The sequence below is a fragment of the Tachypleus tridentatus genome, chromosome 2 (assembly GCF_004210375.1).
Source record: "Tachypleus tridentatus isolate NWPU-2018 chromosome 2, ASM421037v1, whole genome shotgun sequence".
NCBI lineage: Eukaryota > Metazoa > Arthropoda > Merostomata > Xiphosura > Limulidae > Tachypleus > Tachypleus tridentatus.
In genome coordinates, this window is record NC_134826.1 from 58,255,569 (window position 1) to 58,272,504 (window position 16,936).

The window sequence follows — 16,936 nt, forward strand, 5'->3', positions numbered from 1 at the left end:
GTTTGGTGTGGCGCGTATTCGACCCCGCGACCCTCAGATTACGAATCGAGCCCCCAACCATTGGTTAAAGCATATGAACGACCCACATAGTTACATGATACTTACTTTTTCTAATTAATTCAATCAATTTCTTATTGACAGTACTATTCTTAGCCATTACATTCGACTCGTGAGTAGCTTGTTTTATGTGTTTTTTTTCAACTTTGCAGTCAATTACGTCTACTGAATAAGTTTGATAAGTATATAAATGATAAGAGCTGGCTTTAAAGTTGGTCTCTTTTTCTTTTTTAAGTTAATGTATTTTAGAGAGTATAACAGCCGAAACTGATTAATAAGTCCAATGTTGCCCCAAAACGTTATGCTGTGTTACGAATTTTCTCACATTGTTACTTGGAAACTTAAAAGTGACGTATCTTTCAGTGACAAATTCAAAACGTTTCCGTTCATCGATCAAGAAACACGAATGATTGTTTTGTTTGTTTTGGAATTTCGCACAAAGCTACTCGAGGGCTATCTGTGCTAGCCGTCCCTAATTTAGCAGTGTAAGACTAGAAGGAAGGCAGCTAGTCATCACCACCCACCGCCAACTCTTGGGCTACTCTTTTACCAACGAATAGTGGGATTGACCGTAACATTATACACCCCCACGGCTGAGAGGGCGAGCATATTTAGCGCGACGCGGGCGCGAACCCAAGACCCTCGGATTACGAGTCGCACGCCTTACGCGCTTGGCCATGCCAGGCCAACACGAATGAAACAGTGGCGTGAAAACAACAATTTAAAAAATGAGCAATATCTTTGTGAAGTCAAAGAGTTCATACAATTAAAGGAGCGTTTCATGTAGCAAAATGAGTAAAATGCGAACGTTCAAAACGTAGTTAAAAACAAATTGTGTTGATACAAACAGTGCGCGAATGAAATCAATTAAAAGAAAATTGTTTCGCTCTGCGGATTATTTGTAACATATATCGTTCAATAATTTGATCGTGTGAGAAAAACTGAACACAGACAAAGATGTTAAACAGAAAGCCGTTTTTAGACGTGTGGTAATTATATTCACTGTAGCAAACTGGCCGCGAAATCAATACCACGCCGTCCAATCACATTAAGATATTTTTCATGGAATGAGCACCTGTTTAACTTCGTGTTGTCATGTCTCTACTTTTCCGCTTTTATACATATTTATACTAAACCTTGAACACAGATACGTAAATATTTATTTCATGCCGCTAGTTCAAGCGATTCGTTCAGTTGGTTAAAGTTTAAAGAGTTATTGTTATAAAGGACAATATGAAAACAAGGTTAAGTGTAGCTCTGTGCAAGAGACTTTTTGTTTTCATTTCGTTTATGTCATCAACTATGGCAGCTAACGAAAAAGGTAAGTATGTTAAACAGTGAAAACTATATTACCACTTTGTTGGACAGTACTGGATAGGCGAAAATTCCGGTTACGAAGCCATTTCCTTTAAGATTTTTTTACAGGAAAAGTTTTGACACCTTGTTAATGTTCTAAGGTACAGTATTTAAACCTCAACTTCCTAGAATTAGAAGCAAGAACTTAAAACTGTAGAAAAAGTTTACTAATATATTAGGCCCAGTATGAGTCAAACTATAGGTGGTTAACAACCGAAGTCACAGTAGGGCCTCTAAACTACAGCGAAAATATTTCCAGATGTGAAGATGGCTGATAATAAAGTTTGTACTGTACCATTATCATAATAATTATGTTTATTATTGGTCGTTCACGAAGAGGAAAAGTCCTCTTTCTTAAATATCTTGAGTTTTGGACTTGTAAAATTCTTTAATAAGTAGCAATTTTTATTTTTAGATCCATGTTTGAAATTTTCAAAGTGGATACTAATTGTGTCAGCATTACGTACTTTTATTAACGTTAATAATAATTAAGATTGTGCTCAAGCGTTATAAATAATTAACCAGGATGACGAGAAAGGTAAATAATTATTTAAAAAATAATCATTATTGGAAGGGATCCGCCCTATGCCTCTTTAAAACCTATTTATGGAAGTTCCAAAATTATCTTTTGAATTTTGGCAAATGGTTTAGCTCTTGTCTTTAGAAATTACATGTGGTATAGCTTTTATACCATTGTAAGTGATGTGTTTCAGGAAATCAGTTCCCAGTAAGCCGACTTTTGCATCAGTTTAATAGTTAATTAACAGTGTTTTCTACTTGATTATCAAACAATAATATCGATTAAATTTCATTATTAAAGTAGCGACAGTCTTTAATGTCAACGGCCCGGTATGGCCAGGTGGGATTAGGCGTTCGACTCGTAATCTGAGGGTCGCGGGTTCGAATCCCGGTCGCACCAAAAATGCTCGACCTTTCAGCCATGGGGACGTTATAATGTTACGGTAAATCTCGCTATTCGCTGGTAAAAGAGTAGCCTAAGAGTTGGCGGTGGGTGGTGATGATAAGCTGCTTTCCCTCTAGGGACGTCTAGCGTAGATAGTTCTCGAGTAGCTTTGCGCGAAATTAAAAAAACACAAACCAATTTATCAAGAAAAATACTACCGCCCAATTAGCCTAACCAGTTGCATCGGCAACATTTTAGAAAGAATAATTATTAATCGACTATCTATATACTTAGAAGTAAATTCAAAATTACCCGAAATTCAAAACAGATTTAGAAAATATATACAAACTCCAGACCACCTAATCAGATTAACAGAAACAATTACATACAGCTTTAACAAAAACGAATGCACTGTTAACTTGCTTTCTCTACATTGAGAAAGCATTTGACACTGTGTGGTATAACGGATTGCGCCACCGGTTAACGGAAATGGATTTACCCCGGAGAATTATTCGCTGGCTATCTAACTTTCTGGACAATAGAACGTTTAAATGGGGCTCACTCAGGGTCCTTTTCATCTGAGGCAGGAGTCCCACAGGGAAGGGTAGTTAGCCCTATCTTTTTTATCATGTATGTGAGTAATATGCCACTGTCGGACCTAAATTTAGGTTTTGCATCACAATTTGCTGACGATGTAGCAGTCTGGAAAGTACTCCCACTCCTTCAATAGCAGCAACGAACCTACAACCAGTCCTGAATAACTTAGAATAATACTGCCAGAAATATAGAATAAAAATAAATATTCCGAAAACCCAAGTAATACTATTCAGCAGATTAAATAAACTGAAAAAAGATCCCCCAAAGTTATACATGAACAAATCACCTTTACAGACTGCTACTTCGGCTAAACTTTTAGAATTAACTTACGATACCAAATTAAAGTGGATACAGCATACTAACAATATCCTAACTAGAATCTGGAAAAGAGCAAATTATGCAAGAAGTCTGTCAGGTAAAAATCAAGGTACATCACCTGATAATATAATAGAAATCTACAAAATGTACATTAGACCTATAATGGAATATGCATGTCCTGCCTGGATAAACATAACACAAAAACAATTACGCAAAGTACAAAAAATACAAAATTCAATCATAACTTCAGCTTATAAAGTACCACGTATTACTTCATCCACATTCATGCACAAGTATGAAAATATAGAAACAATACCTGTAAGACTCTTGCGCAATGCACTAAGTTATTTTAATAAAAATTGGCATAAAAATGATTTAATATGTGATCTCGACGGATATACATGATGAACATCGTCCTAAATACCTCTCTCCTGTTTTCCCTGTTTTCAAATTTTCCCCATTAAATGCTAAAAGGTTTTTTTATTTTTATTTTCCCTTTTCTTATTTTCATCTTTCGAAGCTCTACTCAAGTACGCGGTTGAGTCTAACAACGCAACATGCATATTTATGTTCATTGGCCTTAAGATTTTGGCCAGCAGTATATATATTTCAGAAATATAAATCAAGCTGGCCACCATGCACTAGACGCTTAAAACTAGTATAATATTCATTTTTATTATTATTTTATTATTCCGATAAATATATATATTGAAAAAAGGGGAAAATTTAATATGTATTTATATATAAATAAAAGTAAAAAAAATAAAATAAAAGAGGGAAAAATAATAAATAATAAAAGGGCAAATCAAGACAATACATGGACATTGCCCTGAAGAGGGCCGGAGTACTGTGGGATACTCTGACCCAGAAGCTCTACAACAATAACATAATAGTAGCCGACTAGAAAGCTAGGGATGGAGGAAGGGGTCTTGTGCACCTGATTCTCCTGGATATTTAAAAATTCAACATACCCAAATACCCACAAAAAAGAAGCGAACGATGATTAAGAAAAGTAAATTCATATATTTTTGTAAAGGAAATCTAATTTAATAGAACAAAAATTGTGTTTTCTATCAACTGTGTGTGTTCTTTATTGCGCATCCGATGTGTGTGTGGTTTAATGATAAGGTTGAGGCTTATAACACTAATATTCAGAACTCAATCCCTGCGATAGGTTCAGAGTAAATCACTCATTGGTTAGCTTTATGCTTAAAACGTGTTTCTAAAATGCAACACAAGTTGAAGATACTTCTGTATTGTAATTTTTACCAGTACAAATATAATTATACGCATCATTCACCTTTAGCCTATATATAATATTATATAACAAAAAGTTTATTATTTTTTATAAATCTTATTGTTATATTTTCATATGTTCTCAAATCTTTTATATATCTAAAAAGATGTAATTAATAAGCAACCAAAATTTGTGATTACTACTTATGGAAATATATTTATATTTTACGTAATTAGGAAAAAAATGTTAAATCAAACTTATAAGAACGAGTGAAAAATGTTCACCAAAACGAATAAACAAAATAATTTAAATCTATTTTGAAATCTTTAGACCAAAGTTCAGAAATATTCCGCTAAAGTTTAAACATTAAGTTCTCTAATTACGATAATCGAAGAAAGGTAAAAACAAAATGAAAGCAACAAATAGAAAGGTAATGCCAGTACAGTTCTTCAGAGGTAAATAAGTTATTTGTTTCATTGAATTTACTGCACCAAAGTATTAATTTTTTTTTGTTAACCTGAAGATGACCTAAAAAGTCCGAAACGTTGTTCTGTACTTTACTTTAATTCGTGTTGTACCCATACCAGTCGCCTTGAAAATATATTATAGCATTTGACTCTAAGTCTCTGGATGTCCAATACAGAATAAAGTTTTCGTTTAAGTTAAGCTGTAATGCTTTTATTGAGATTACTGTAGATACAACAAACAAATACAGTTTTACTTCAACTGGATTTCTCGTCATAAACACCATTATGTTCTACTGAAAACGTCTTTGTTTTGAATACCTTAAGAATTCTTTGTTTGTATCCACGACGTACTAAAGGGAACTAATAGCGAATTTAACCCATTTCGTCTATTAAAAGTGTTTATTTGTTTGTTGATGTTCGCACAAAGTTACTCGAAAGCTATCCCTAATTTTGAAGTGTTATATAAATTAGAGGGAAAGGCAGCTAGATAGCATTATCGACTGCCAACCAACTCTTGGGTTACTCTTTTTAACAACAAATAGTGGAAATGACCATTGCATTGTAACGTCCCTAGGCCTGAATGATGATGAGGTTTGAACACATGATCCACAGTTTGCAAGTCGAGTGTTCTATCAAAGGAGTAGATCAAAGAAGATAAATAAAACTTATTTTAACATATTATTTTACAAATAATATATCAAAACACAACAGCGACACCCCAAGAATAACATGTGTGTTACCGGGCTATCTGCTGAGCCCACCCAGAGGAATTGAACCCTCGCTTGTAACGTTGTAAATCCGGAGACATACCGCTGTACTAGCAGGGATCAAGAATAACACCTTGAGAGTTGTATGAAAAGGATTATAAAAATCAGAACTCGTATTAACCTTGTACCAAAGCAGTTAAGGAAAGTAACCGTGGTTGAAGCAAAAGCAAAGCATGTGATCCATAAGAGAACTTATACACTTTATTAACAATAACGACAAATACACCGGTGAAACAGAAAACAATTTTACTTCTCGGAAGATTCTAAGGGTTAATTAAGACTAGGTTTGGTGACAATCGCTTCAGGTATCGCCGGTCCACACACACAAACTTAGATATGTCAAATAATGGCCTGGATAATACCGAGCTAACAAAAGTAACAAATAAAAAAACCGGCTATTTATGGTTTTATTAAAATTTAATTTGATTTTATTAAAATGAACATTAGTTCTTTTCATTTGAAATATTTTTTCCTTGTTTACAATAAATGGTGCTAATTATTAGTGTCGACAGAAAATTTCTATACGTTTGTGCAAGCTGTTTTTTGGTTAGAATTAATAACACATAAAACTTTGTGCCAACGAACTCTAAGTTAGTGCTAGTTTCTAAAGCTCACGTTAATGAAGAGCTAATCCATGGCGTCCGAAAAGTCTGGAACAATAAGTGATTGGCAGATTTTAGTAAATTCAGATGGTGCTATTAAAGTATGGAAAGGTCGAGTTAATTCTAACTTGTTTCGATTTACAAGGACGACATACGGAACACAGTTCGTTAAATACGTTGAAGGGTCTATGATTTCAGAGTTTTAGAGCACCTTGCACTTTACAATAACATATACGCGTATTTTCGAAACTAGCTTAGATAGTTCTGAAGAGTATGTAAAAAAAAGCACACTTCTTACCACATTGCTTGGTCGAGCATGTCTGAACTACGACAAAATACAGGGATGGCAGCTAACATGGGCTACTCATGTCTAACAGAATGGTGTGGTATGACTGTCACTCATTTAGTGCCCATGACACTGAAATATGAAGCCAGCCTTTGTTTGACTGTTTGTAATCTAGCACGGAGCTACACAATGGGCTATCTGTGCTTTGCCCTCATGGAAATCGAAACGCGGTTTCTAGCGTTTTAAGTCCGTAAATATACTGCTATGCCACTGGCTGGCAAGCTCGAAGAGCCTCAGACGTCTAAAATGCAACCATTTTCTTCCTGAAATACGTTGTCTAAGATAAAAAAGAAACATCCAGATGCTCTCACTGATGTTTCAGTATTATATTACGTTACATTTTATAATAACGGTTAACATTGTGTTTTTTAGATTACGAAATGTCAGATGTTTGAAATGGTAAAATGTTGCAAGCTTTAACAGATGTGAAGTACACGATAGTCTACATGTAGTTAAATATCAGAGATGTTACGGGGAAGTTTTAAAATTCCGATTAACTTAAACACAGTTTTTATTCCACGAATAACTAGATCTTAAGAAATGGAATACATCACAAATATTTACTTAGTGTGATATGTGAACAACGAATTAGATACGGTGAAGTGTAAAGAATGGATTATACACTTACTATAAAGTGTGAACAGAGGATTATACCTTACTATAAAATGTGAACAGAGGATTATACACTCACTGTGAAGTGTGAACAGAGGACTATACACTCACTGTGAAGTGTGAACAGAGGACATACACTCACTGTGAAGTGTGAACAGAGGATTATACACTCACTGTATAACTTATATAAACTTGATTCTTCCTATTAGACTGATTGTCGGTGCTTTTTTAACACGTCCTTCAGTATTCTAAACCAGTTCATCAACTGAGATCGAATTTTTGAACGTGGAAATTAACAACACGTCTATTAATTTTAGCCTTCTAGGTGCGAGACTCTAACCATGAGCCAATACGTAAACTTATTACTGGCTAACTTACTATGTTACCTCTAAGATGAGAATACAAATAATTCTCAGAAGTTGATAATACGTTTCAATACAATAATCCTGACAATTATAAAACTTATAATATTCAGAAGACTAGAAATAATTTTAAATTAATTAAAATAGTTAATAATGCTTACCCCATTCATTATTATATTTTGTTTCGTACAGGTGGCACCTTTCTCTAATTCTTCAGTAAAGAAATTACTGGAAATAATGTAATTTATGAATCAAGTTGTACAGAATGAATTATAACTATGTTCATTAATTTTTAGATTTAGGGGTATAGTTTCTTTGAGAGTTCATGGATACAATATGTGTTTAGCTCCTTTTCACTTATTTTCCCGGGCCCGGCACGGCTAAGGTACTCGATTCATAATCTGAGGGTCGCGGGTTTGAATCCCCGTCATACCAAACATGCTCGCCCTTTCAGCCGTGGGAGCGTTATAACATGACGGTCAATCCCACTATTCGTTGGTAAAAGAGTAGTTCAAGAATTGGCGATGGGTGGTGATGACTAGCTGCCTTCCCTCTAGTCCAGTGGTTCTTGACCTTGTTGGAGGTACTGAACCCCGAAAGTTTCGTACTTGCATTCACTGAACCCTTCGTAATTGGAAAAATAAAATATGATTTTTTTCAAATTCAAAACATAAGTAAATATTTTATTCGTGCACAAAATGAACCATGCATCAGTTGCACACAATGTAACTGTGTTCAAAAAACAAAACCAACAAAACATGAATTTCACACAAAAAGAAAAACATAACTAAATGAATATTTACTGCAAATCAATGTGATTTTTGCTGTTGCCTTTCAGAGACAAGTTCAGAAATGCGCGGCTTTACCTTGGCAAGTATCACTCTCACATCATTTTAACAACAAAGTCTGTTCCTTTTCTTCGATTTTATGTCTACCATCCTCGAAAAGGATTGCTCGCAAAGATACGTTGTAACAAACGGTATGAGTATTTCAAAGGCTTTCTTAGCAATAAGAGGGTACACTACGATTTGGTGACACCAAAACGTTGAGAGCGTTGTTGTTCTGAAAAGTTGCTGTTAAACCTGGCTCTGCTGAAGTTCAACGATTTCGTCGAGGTATTCATCATTGACATCTGCTGTCGCAACACTAAACGTGAACGGCTGTCTCACCCATTCTGGATATGACTTTCTGGTGGAAAAGTATCTGTCGAGAGGCTTTGCGAGTTCATCTAAGTGCATGGCAAATGCTTGTTTCAGTTCCTCGGGTATAGATATGTCTCCGATTTCAGACACGTCTTCGATCTTACTTACACAGTCGTCCAGCAGGGGAAAGTTTGTGAAGTTATCATTCTCTGTTCGTCGTTTCCATAACGGTCGCTTTTTTTGAAAAAACCTTCAGGTTTTCTTCCGCTTCGCCCAAGCGTGTTAAGGCGTGCGAGTGGGGTGAACGGAACGGACACACACCCAGTGTGTGTATTTTGACCTCCGCCGAACCCCTGAGACTGACTCACCGAACTCCTGAGACTGACGCACCGAACCCCTGGGGTTCGACTGAACCCAGGTTAAGAACCATTGCTCTAGTCTTACACTACTAAATTAGGAACGGTTAGCGCAGATAGTCCTCATGTAGCTTTGCGCAAAATTTAAAACAAACCTATTTTCCCGGTGTTCCCGGGGCCTGTTGGTTGGTTCAGGTCCGTTTTTAAACAGGTGGAGAGTTCTAGCGACTGCCGAAATTGCCTGGATATTCCCTAATGGAGTGAAAGGATACCTATAATGATGATTCTTTTAGATTTGTTTTGGAAGGCAGAATTATTAGGATTATGTATTTAGATTAAGTGATAACATATGTTGTTTCCTTTTACCGATATTGCTTTCACATTTGACGTGAAGTTACCCAAATCTAGTTCTCTTATTAGAATATCTGTCAAATGTTTAGAACCATTTAATTACAACACTGATTAGGTTAACACTGAGCTAGCACATTTATTTTTGTATAACCTGGTGGGACGGCAGTAAGTCTACGAATTTATAACAGTAAAATCATGGGTTCGATTCCTCACTGTGAACTCAGCATACAGTCCGATGTGGCTTTGCTATAAGAAATACACACACACACACACACACACACACACACACACACACACACACACTTGTATCACCTGGTGGGACGACAGTAGTCCCCTGATGGTACAGCGGCAAGTTTAAGGATTTACAACGCTAAAATCAGGGGTTCGATTCCTCTCGGTAGACTTAGCAGATAGCCTGATGTGGTTTTGTTATCAGAAAAAAACACATACACATATAATAGTAAATTCCGGAGTTCGATTCCAAGCAGTGTACACAACAGATAGTCTAATGTAACTTTGCTTCAAGGTGAGTTTTTTGTAAGAGAACAAGTTGCCCAGAGTCCTGCATTATAACCTCCTACTGATTTTTTTCTTTGCCGTTAAGTACAAAGATATATACTGGCTTATATGTGCTCTGCCCACCATACATATCGAAACGCGATTTTTAGCTAGTCCGCAGACATGCCGCTGTGCCAGTGGGGGCACCTCCTATTGAATACAGCACCGTTAAACCGGATACTTTGCCTTCAAATTGACATATTATTTATGAATTCAGAATCGTTATGTATTAGACATTTCAGTGATACTTCTAAGTTCTATACTCTTTTCTTCAGGCACACTGATGAAGAAGAGTTTCTTCGTAGAACCACGCCTAAACCTCCATAACAAAACACTACAAATTGCAAGCGTCCACGTAAGTATGTCGTGAAATGATAAGTACATAAGCATATTATTTTAGTATAATATGATAAAATGCAACACTATATACATCGTAGGATCGGAGTAGAAAATACTGAAAGAGTTAGGAATTGTTTACAGTATTAATGTCTTTTTGGATTCATAGTTAGAAAAACAACAGTGCTTATAATACTGACGTCATTAATAAAGTTTGCACATCGTGTGGAATACGTTGCTGGTATTTTCAGTTTGAAATGTACTTTGAGAACGCACGAGTTAAATGACTGTATGAAACTTTGTTATGTTGAATTTCGCACAAAGATACTCTTAGTTATCTGCGCTAGCCGTCCCTGATTGAAAAGTAATAAGCTGGAAGGAAGGAAGATAGTCCACATCATCCACCGCCAACTCTTGGACCGTTCTTTTATCAACGAAAAGCGGATTTGCCCGTAACATTATAACACTTACATTGCTAAAATGGCGAGAATGTTATGATGGGAATTGAACCTGCGATTTGTAGATTGCAATTCAAGCGCCATAACAATAAGGTCATGCCAGACCCATGTCACAAACCCATAAATGTCAGGTATAATCTCAGAATGGCCCGGCATGGGCAAGCGTGTTAAGGCGTGCGACTTGTAATCTGAGGGTCGCGGGATCGCATCCCGGTCGCGCCAAACATGCTCGCCCTTTCAGCCGTGGGTGCGTTATAATGTGACGGTCAATCCCACTATTCGTTGGTAAAAGAGTAGCCCAAGAGTTGGTGGTGGGTGGTGATGACTAGATGTTTTCCCTCTAGTCTTACACTGCTAAATTAGGGACGGCTAGCACAGATAGCCCTCGAGTAGCTTTGTGCGAAATTCCAAAACAAACAATCTCAGAATTTCACTATTAGTCCTAAGGAAGGCAACTAACCAACAGTATCCTCCTCGAAACAAATATTTGGATTAACTGTCACTTTTACAAAGCACATACAGACGTAATAGTGAGGCGTACCTAACATCATCGCGTCTCGAACCCTGGACCGACCGATCATCGGCTCTAACTGCCACCGTAGGTAGTCATAACAATTTGAAAAATGCCCATTAAACGTTTTACTGTTACAATAATTTCATAATAGCATAATATAATGCATATTTGTAATTTACTACAAATCTATTCATAACATACTTGATAGAATCAGCATCGTTTAAATGGTAACCAAACGACGTACGAAGTAACGAGTTGATGATGTATACGATAGTTTATTGCATTATTGAATTGTGTGTCAGATTGCTTGTAGATATGTTATCTAGAGAAAAAAGTGCTGAATACAATAGGAAACCTTGATAAACCGATGTAACCCATATGACTATAGTTAATTCACCGTTCTGTACCAGAAAACTTTCGGGGGGCCTGCGCAAGTATATGTAGTATGTAGCAATCCGTATGCGTTTCGAGGAAAGTAACTGTATTACATAGAAAAATTGTACAGTTTTTAATTATTTCGCTTAGGGTTAATTAGTGTAGAGATGTGGAGATCATCTTGCGAAAGAAAACGAGTTGAAGTTAAAAAAGGGCAGCGGGAGACAAAGGCTCACATGCATGAATAACATCAGTAGCTGGATGGGAAATAAAAATACCAACATAGGCTTTCAGCAGGCCAACAGAGATCAAAGTGGATGAAGAACTATAGTCATCAAAGTTTATAACAGATAAGACACATAACAAGCAAGAGATAATACTCAAACCAAAAACTGCTTTATGATGCTTCTAAGAAAAAAAAGGCCTAGCGAGTTAGGCCTTAGAAACTCACATGCCATAATAGAAGGAAGACAACTACGGTTGTTAAAAGAAATTAAATTATATTAATGTGAGCTAAACTCTGTGAAGTGATGGACCCATTACATTTCGGACAACTACTAGAATGGTCACAAATTCTACAGGTGGTTTTATAATCTAATTTACGCATGTGTGTGCGAAAAACAGAAATGGTTGTATTTGCGAGCAATATTAAAATTTCATAAATACTCGAGAACTATTTGCTCGCTCGTTTATGGTTACTGTTAGAAAATATCTTGGGAAATAACTTCTGTAATAGTGTAAACAATCGAGAGTACTTCACGGGATCAATATGCATATATATAATCTTCACCTGATGTTTTTTGGCTCATGGGAACTGAATGTTTTAAGAAGGTAATGTAAATGTTCGAAAGGCTTAACGTGAAAATGGCAGTATCTAATTAATGAACTGCCAACAAAAAATGACATACGTAATATATTAGTTCCACCCATAATTCAAACAACAAAAAGAGAGAAACACTCTATCGTGTTGGATATTCGTGCTACCACACAAATAAACCAAGAGTAATAAAATAATAAATGAAATGCATATATGTTTTGTTTTGTCATGTGATTTTACTATTGGGGTTTGTTATTTTGAAGTATATACCCACAGTCTTATCAAGATCAACTAACGTTCCACATCCACTCGTTGAATTGTTAACCAGGAAAATAATTCATCAACACAAGAACATCAATAACTTAAAATGCAGTATAATACATGTAGATTTGTTTTTATTAAACCCGTTTTTGAATTTTGTTATCTACACGTTTCCTGTAATGTAGATCATTTTATATAGAAATCTTGTTATTTCCAATGGGCTCTGTTATCTTCGCGTTTCCTGTAATGTGGACCATTACATATGTAAATCTAGTTATTTCCAATGGGCTCTGTTATCTACACGTTTCCTGCGCAGTCTGTAAAACAAATAATATTTAAGTATTTTATTTTCCTTTTTATTTACTCACGAACACGAATGGTGCATATTAGAAGAGTTTCGATGTTGTCGTAATGTGTCCCACTCCTCCACCCCTTAATGTTCAGCATTATTGTCTTTCATACCTGAACGTGCGTGACGTTTTTCAGCTAAACTTCAATACATTCACTGCTGGTATCACGACATTAATAATGCAAGCAAGTATATGAAAGAACGAAATTCGTGTACACTGCGTTTGCAGTACAGTTTTTCACGTGCGGAAAAAGAAACGAACGTTGGGTCTACTTCTTCTCTGTTTGAAAAGCTATCCATTGAATTACACGTGTTTTAGGAAGTATAATTTTAACTCAAGTTTCTTTTGAATATTGTTTAATATTTTAAATACGACACATTGCTGTAATTTATAGGTCTTTTATTAGAAAAATGAAAACAGGGGCTAAACATGGTCTAATGATTAGCTTGCAGGATCTGCTTATCAGACGATCTCAAGTTTGAGCCCGTTAGTGGTCAACGATAAGACATTGCATTGACATATGTTGGTTCTTTACACACGTGATAGACATTCGTCTAAATTTGGAATGGCTACGTCCGAACCTTAGAATCTTTGACTTGGCTGTTTAGCCCACTTTTAGCGTAGAGGTTGCAAATACTAAAACACAAAAAAATAACTTGATGATTACAAGTGGTATTATCTAGTTATTATGATTCACAGTTCATTAACAATGTAAATACAGTGAGCGCGTAGCAAGTTTCAGAATGCTTGTATGTTTGTTTTTTTTAATTTCGCGCAAAGCTACACGAGGGCTATCTGCGCTAGCCGTCCCTAATTAAGCAGTGTAAGACAAGAGGGAAGGCAGCTAGTCATAACCGCCCACCGCCAACACTTGGGCTACTCTTTTACCAACGAATAGTAAAATTGACCGTCACTTTATAACGCCCACACGGCTGAAAGGGCGAGCATTTTGGTGCGACGGAGATTTGAACCTGTGACCCTCGGATTATGAGTCGATTGCTTTAACCACCAGAAGGGAAGGAGTGACCAAACCGTGGGGGCATTATAATGTAACGGTCAATCCCACTATTCGTTGGTAAAATAGTAGCCCAAGAGTTGACGATGAGTGGTGATGGCTAGCTGCCTTCTTTCTATTTTACACCGCTAAATACACTACGTAACAAAATTTTTACTTTTTCGTGTTCCTGGACAGAAAGTGTTATTTCCCAATTGCTTATGCCTAAAGTATATGGAAAAGACTTGTTTTTCTCTTCAAATTTTTTTTTTTGTGACCTGGGTAACGAAATGTTCATATTTATCCATTTTCTAGAACATTCCAGGTAGATTCAGTGCTGAGTAGTTGATAGAAAATATTCTCAAATTTACAAGGATTTTCAAGAACTTTCTAGAATGTTGTAGAAGCCTCAAAGATCTGCTACTCTATAACTGGAATAAATATCCGTCTCTTCCCCTGGCTCATTCGATGCACCACAACAGTGTCAAGACCTTGCTAGAAACCTTGATGTATGATGAGTATGGCTGGGAGGTTATCGGAAACTTCAGAATGGTGGTATTCCTGATGGTTCTCCAAGGAGGCTTTACCAAGTTTCCCTGTTATCTTTGCCTTTGGGATAGCAGGGACTCCACAGCGCAATACTGTCCACAACAAACCGAGTTCTCTGTGGGGAGGCACAATGTCAAGTGTGAGTCATTGGTGGACTTCCAGAAAGTGTTGTTCCCACCACTGCACATAAAATAGGGTCTTATGCAACAATTTGTCACAGCTTTTGATAAGGAGTCTGCAGCCTTTGAGACATTTCCCTAAGCTGTCTGAGGCAAAGGTCAAAGCTGGTGCCTTTGTTGGACCACAAATAAAGAAAATCCTGGAGTGTACAGATTTCCCCAAGAAGCTCAATAGGAAGAAACAAAAGCTTGGGGCAGCTTTGTCGCAGTGGTTCAGGGCTTCTTGGGCAGTCACAAGACCGAAAATTATGTGGAACTGGTTGAAGCTCTGGTGAAGAACTACGGCAAAATGAGCTGCAAGATGTCCCTGAAAGTCCATATCTTTGACGCTCATATATGTTAGTTTCTAAATTTCATTATCCAGGTAACAAAAGAAAGGTTTGAAGGGAGTAATGGCCATTTTCTGTACTTTTATAAGCAATTAAGAAATAACACATACTATCCAAGAACAACATTTGTGTTACATAGTGATATAGCTTCAATTATCAAATTACGCGTATAGCTTTAATAGCATTCTCAAGGTCCTGTATGGCCAGGTGGTAAAGGCACTCAAGTCATAATCTTAGAATTGAAGCTACCCGTAGATGTAAACACTCTAATATAACTCATTTTCTACAATCTATACACAAGCATCACATCTATATACTCCAGTTTCGTATATGGACTAACAGTGGCGTCTCCATTTGTTTATTTATACATTCATAAATGCAGAGTTCATCGTTTGCATATTTTCACAGAAAATGTTGTTTTCGTGTTTCTCGTGCGCTAAAAATGGAACAAATCATAAAAAACAAACCCAGCTGACAATAACAATATAAGTTTCATAAAAATTGGATATTAAAATTATCACGATTTTACATGATGTCGTTTTTAAGATAATTTCGTTTTTCAACTTAAAAAACACTTTTTCTATTTCAATAAAAGGATCTAATTTATAAAAACAAACAAACAAAAACAATTAAGACAGAATCTGTTTGAAGTTCCAGATCGAATTATATTGAAAGTTTGAAGTTTGATTTCGATCAAAGTAGTTGGCCACGTCTGCTCAGTCCTCGTAATCCGAGGATTGCAGGTTCGAATCTCCGTCGCACCAAACACGCTCGCCCTTTCAGCCGTGAGGGAGTTATAACATGACGGTCAATCTTACTATTCGTTAGTAAAAGAGTAGCCCAAGAGTTGGCGGTGGGTAGTGGTGACTTGCTGCCTTTCCTCTAGTCTTATACTGGAAAATTAGGGACGGCTAGCGTAGGCAGCCCTCGTGTAGCTTTGCGCGAAATTCAAAACAAAACAAACGTCTGCTCAGATGTTTATGTCATGAGTAATAGATTGAAATTGTCCAAAAATACTGGCAAAAAAAGACTATAAAAATAACCAAATAGAAAGATGTAAAAAAAAGTTAAAACATAACAGAAAAAAAGATATTTCGTCTGATTCACATTTTCTAATGTTTATACTTCGAGTGCCAGAATTATATGGTTTTATTAATTTGGAGAAAGTTTTTTTTTTAATTTAACCCTGCCTAATTATTTTAGTTTCCAATTCAGTGAAGGGTTGTCATGTCCATGTGTGTTATCGTATATAACGTGATGAGGCGTGATGTAAATCTGAAAACGATCCGTACATCTTCTAGTAATTAACGTGTCGAACAGTAAATCTGAGAGTCTGATGAAGTGTAATTTAGAACCCAATTTAAACAGGACGTCTTTTAGTAGTTAGCATGTCGAACAGTCAGTGTGAGAGTTTGACAAAGTTTGATTTAAAACCCGACTTAAACCGGACATCTTTTAGTAGTTAGCATGTCGAACAGTCAGTGTGAGAGTTTGACAAAGTTTGATTTAAAACCCGACTTAAACCGGACGTCTTTTAGTAGTTAGCATGTCGAACAGTCAGTGTGAGAGTTTGACAAAGTTTGATTTAAAACCCGACTTAAACCGGACGTCTTTTAGTAGTTAGCATATCGAACAGTCAGTGTGAGAGTTTGACAAAGTTTGATTTAAAACCCGACTTAAACCGGACGTCTTTTAGTAGTTAGCATGTCGAACTGTAAACCCAAGAGTTTTCATGAGTGTAT

The 16,936-nt window shown here is 36.4% G+C and overlaps 1 protein-coding gene across 1 annotated transcript in view; it reads left to right on the forward strand.

Moving 5' to 3' along the window:
- Nucleotides 1–1,207: 1,207 nt before the first annotated feature.
- LOC143245506 (glutamate receptor ionotropic, delta-1-like) overlaps nucleotides 1,208–16,936 on the forward strand; it is a 49,460-nt gene continuing 33,731 nt past the window's right edge. Inside the window, exons 1-2 of the mRNA XM_076491869.1 lie at nucleotides 1,208–1,378; nucleotides 10,308–10,387. Of these exons, the coding sequence (XP_076347984.1) occupies nucleotides 1,291–1,378; nucleotides 10,308–10,387 (168 nt within the window). The 5' untranslated portion in view covers nucleotides 1,208–1,290. The remainder of the gene's footprint in view (nucleotides 1,379–10,307; nucleotides 10,388–16,936) is intronic.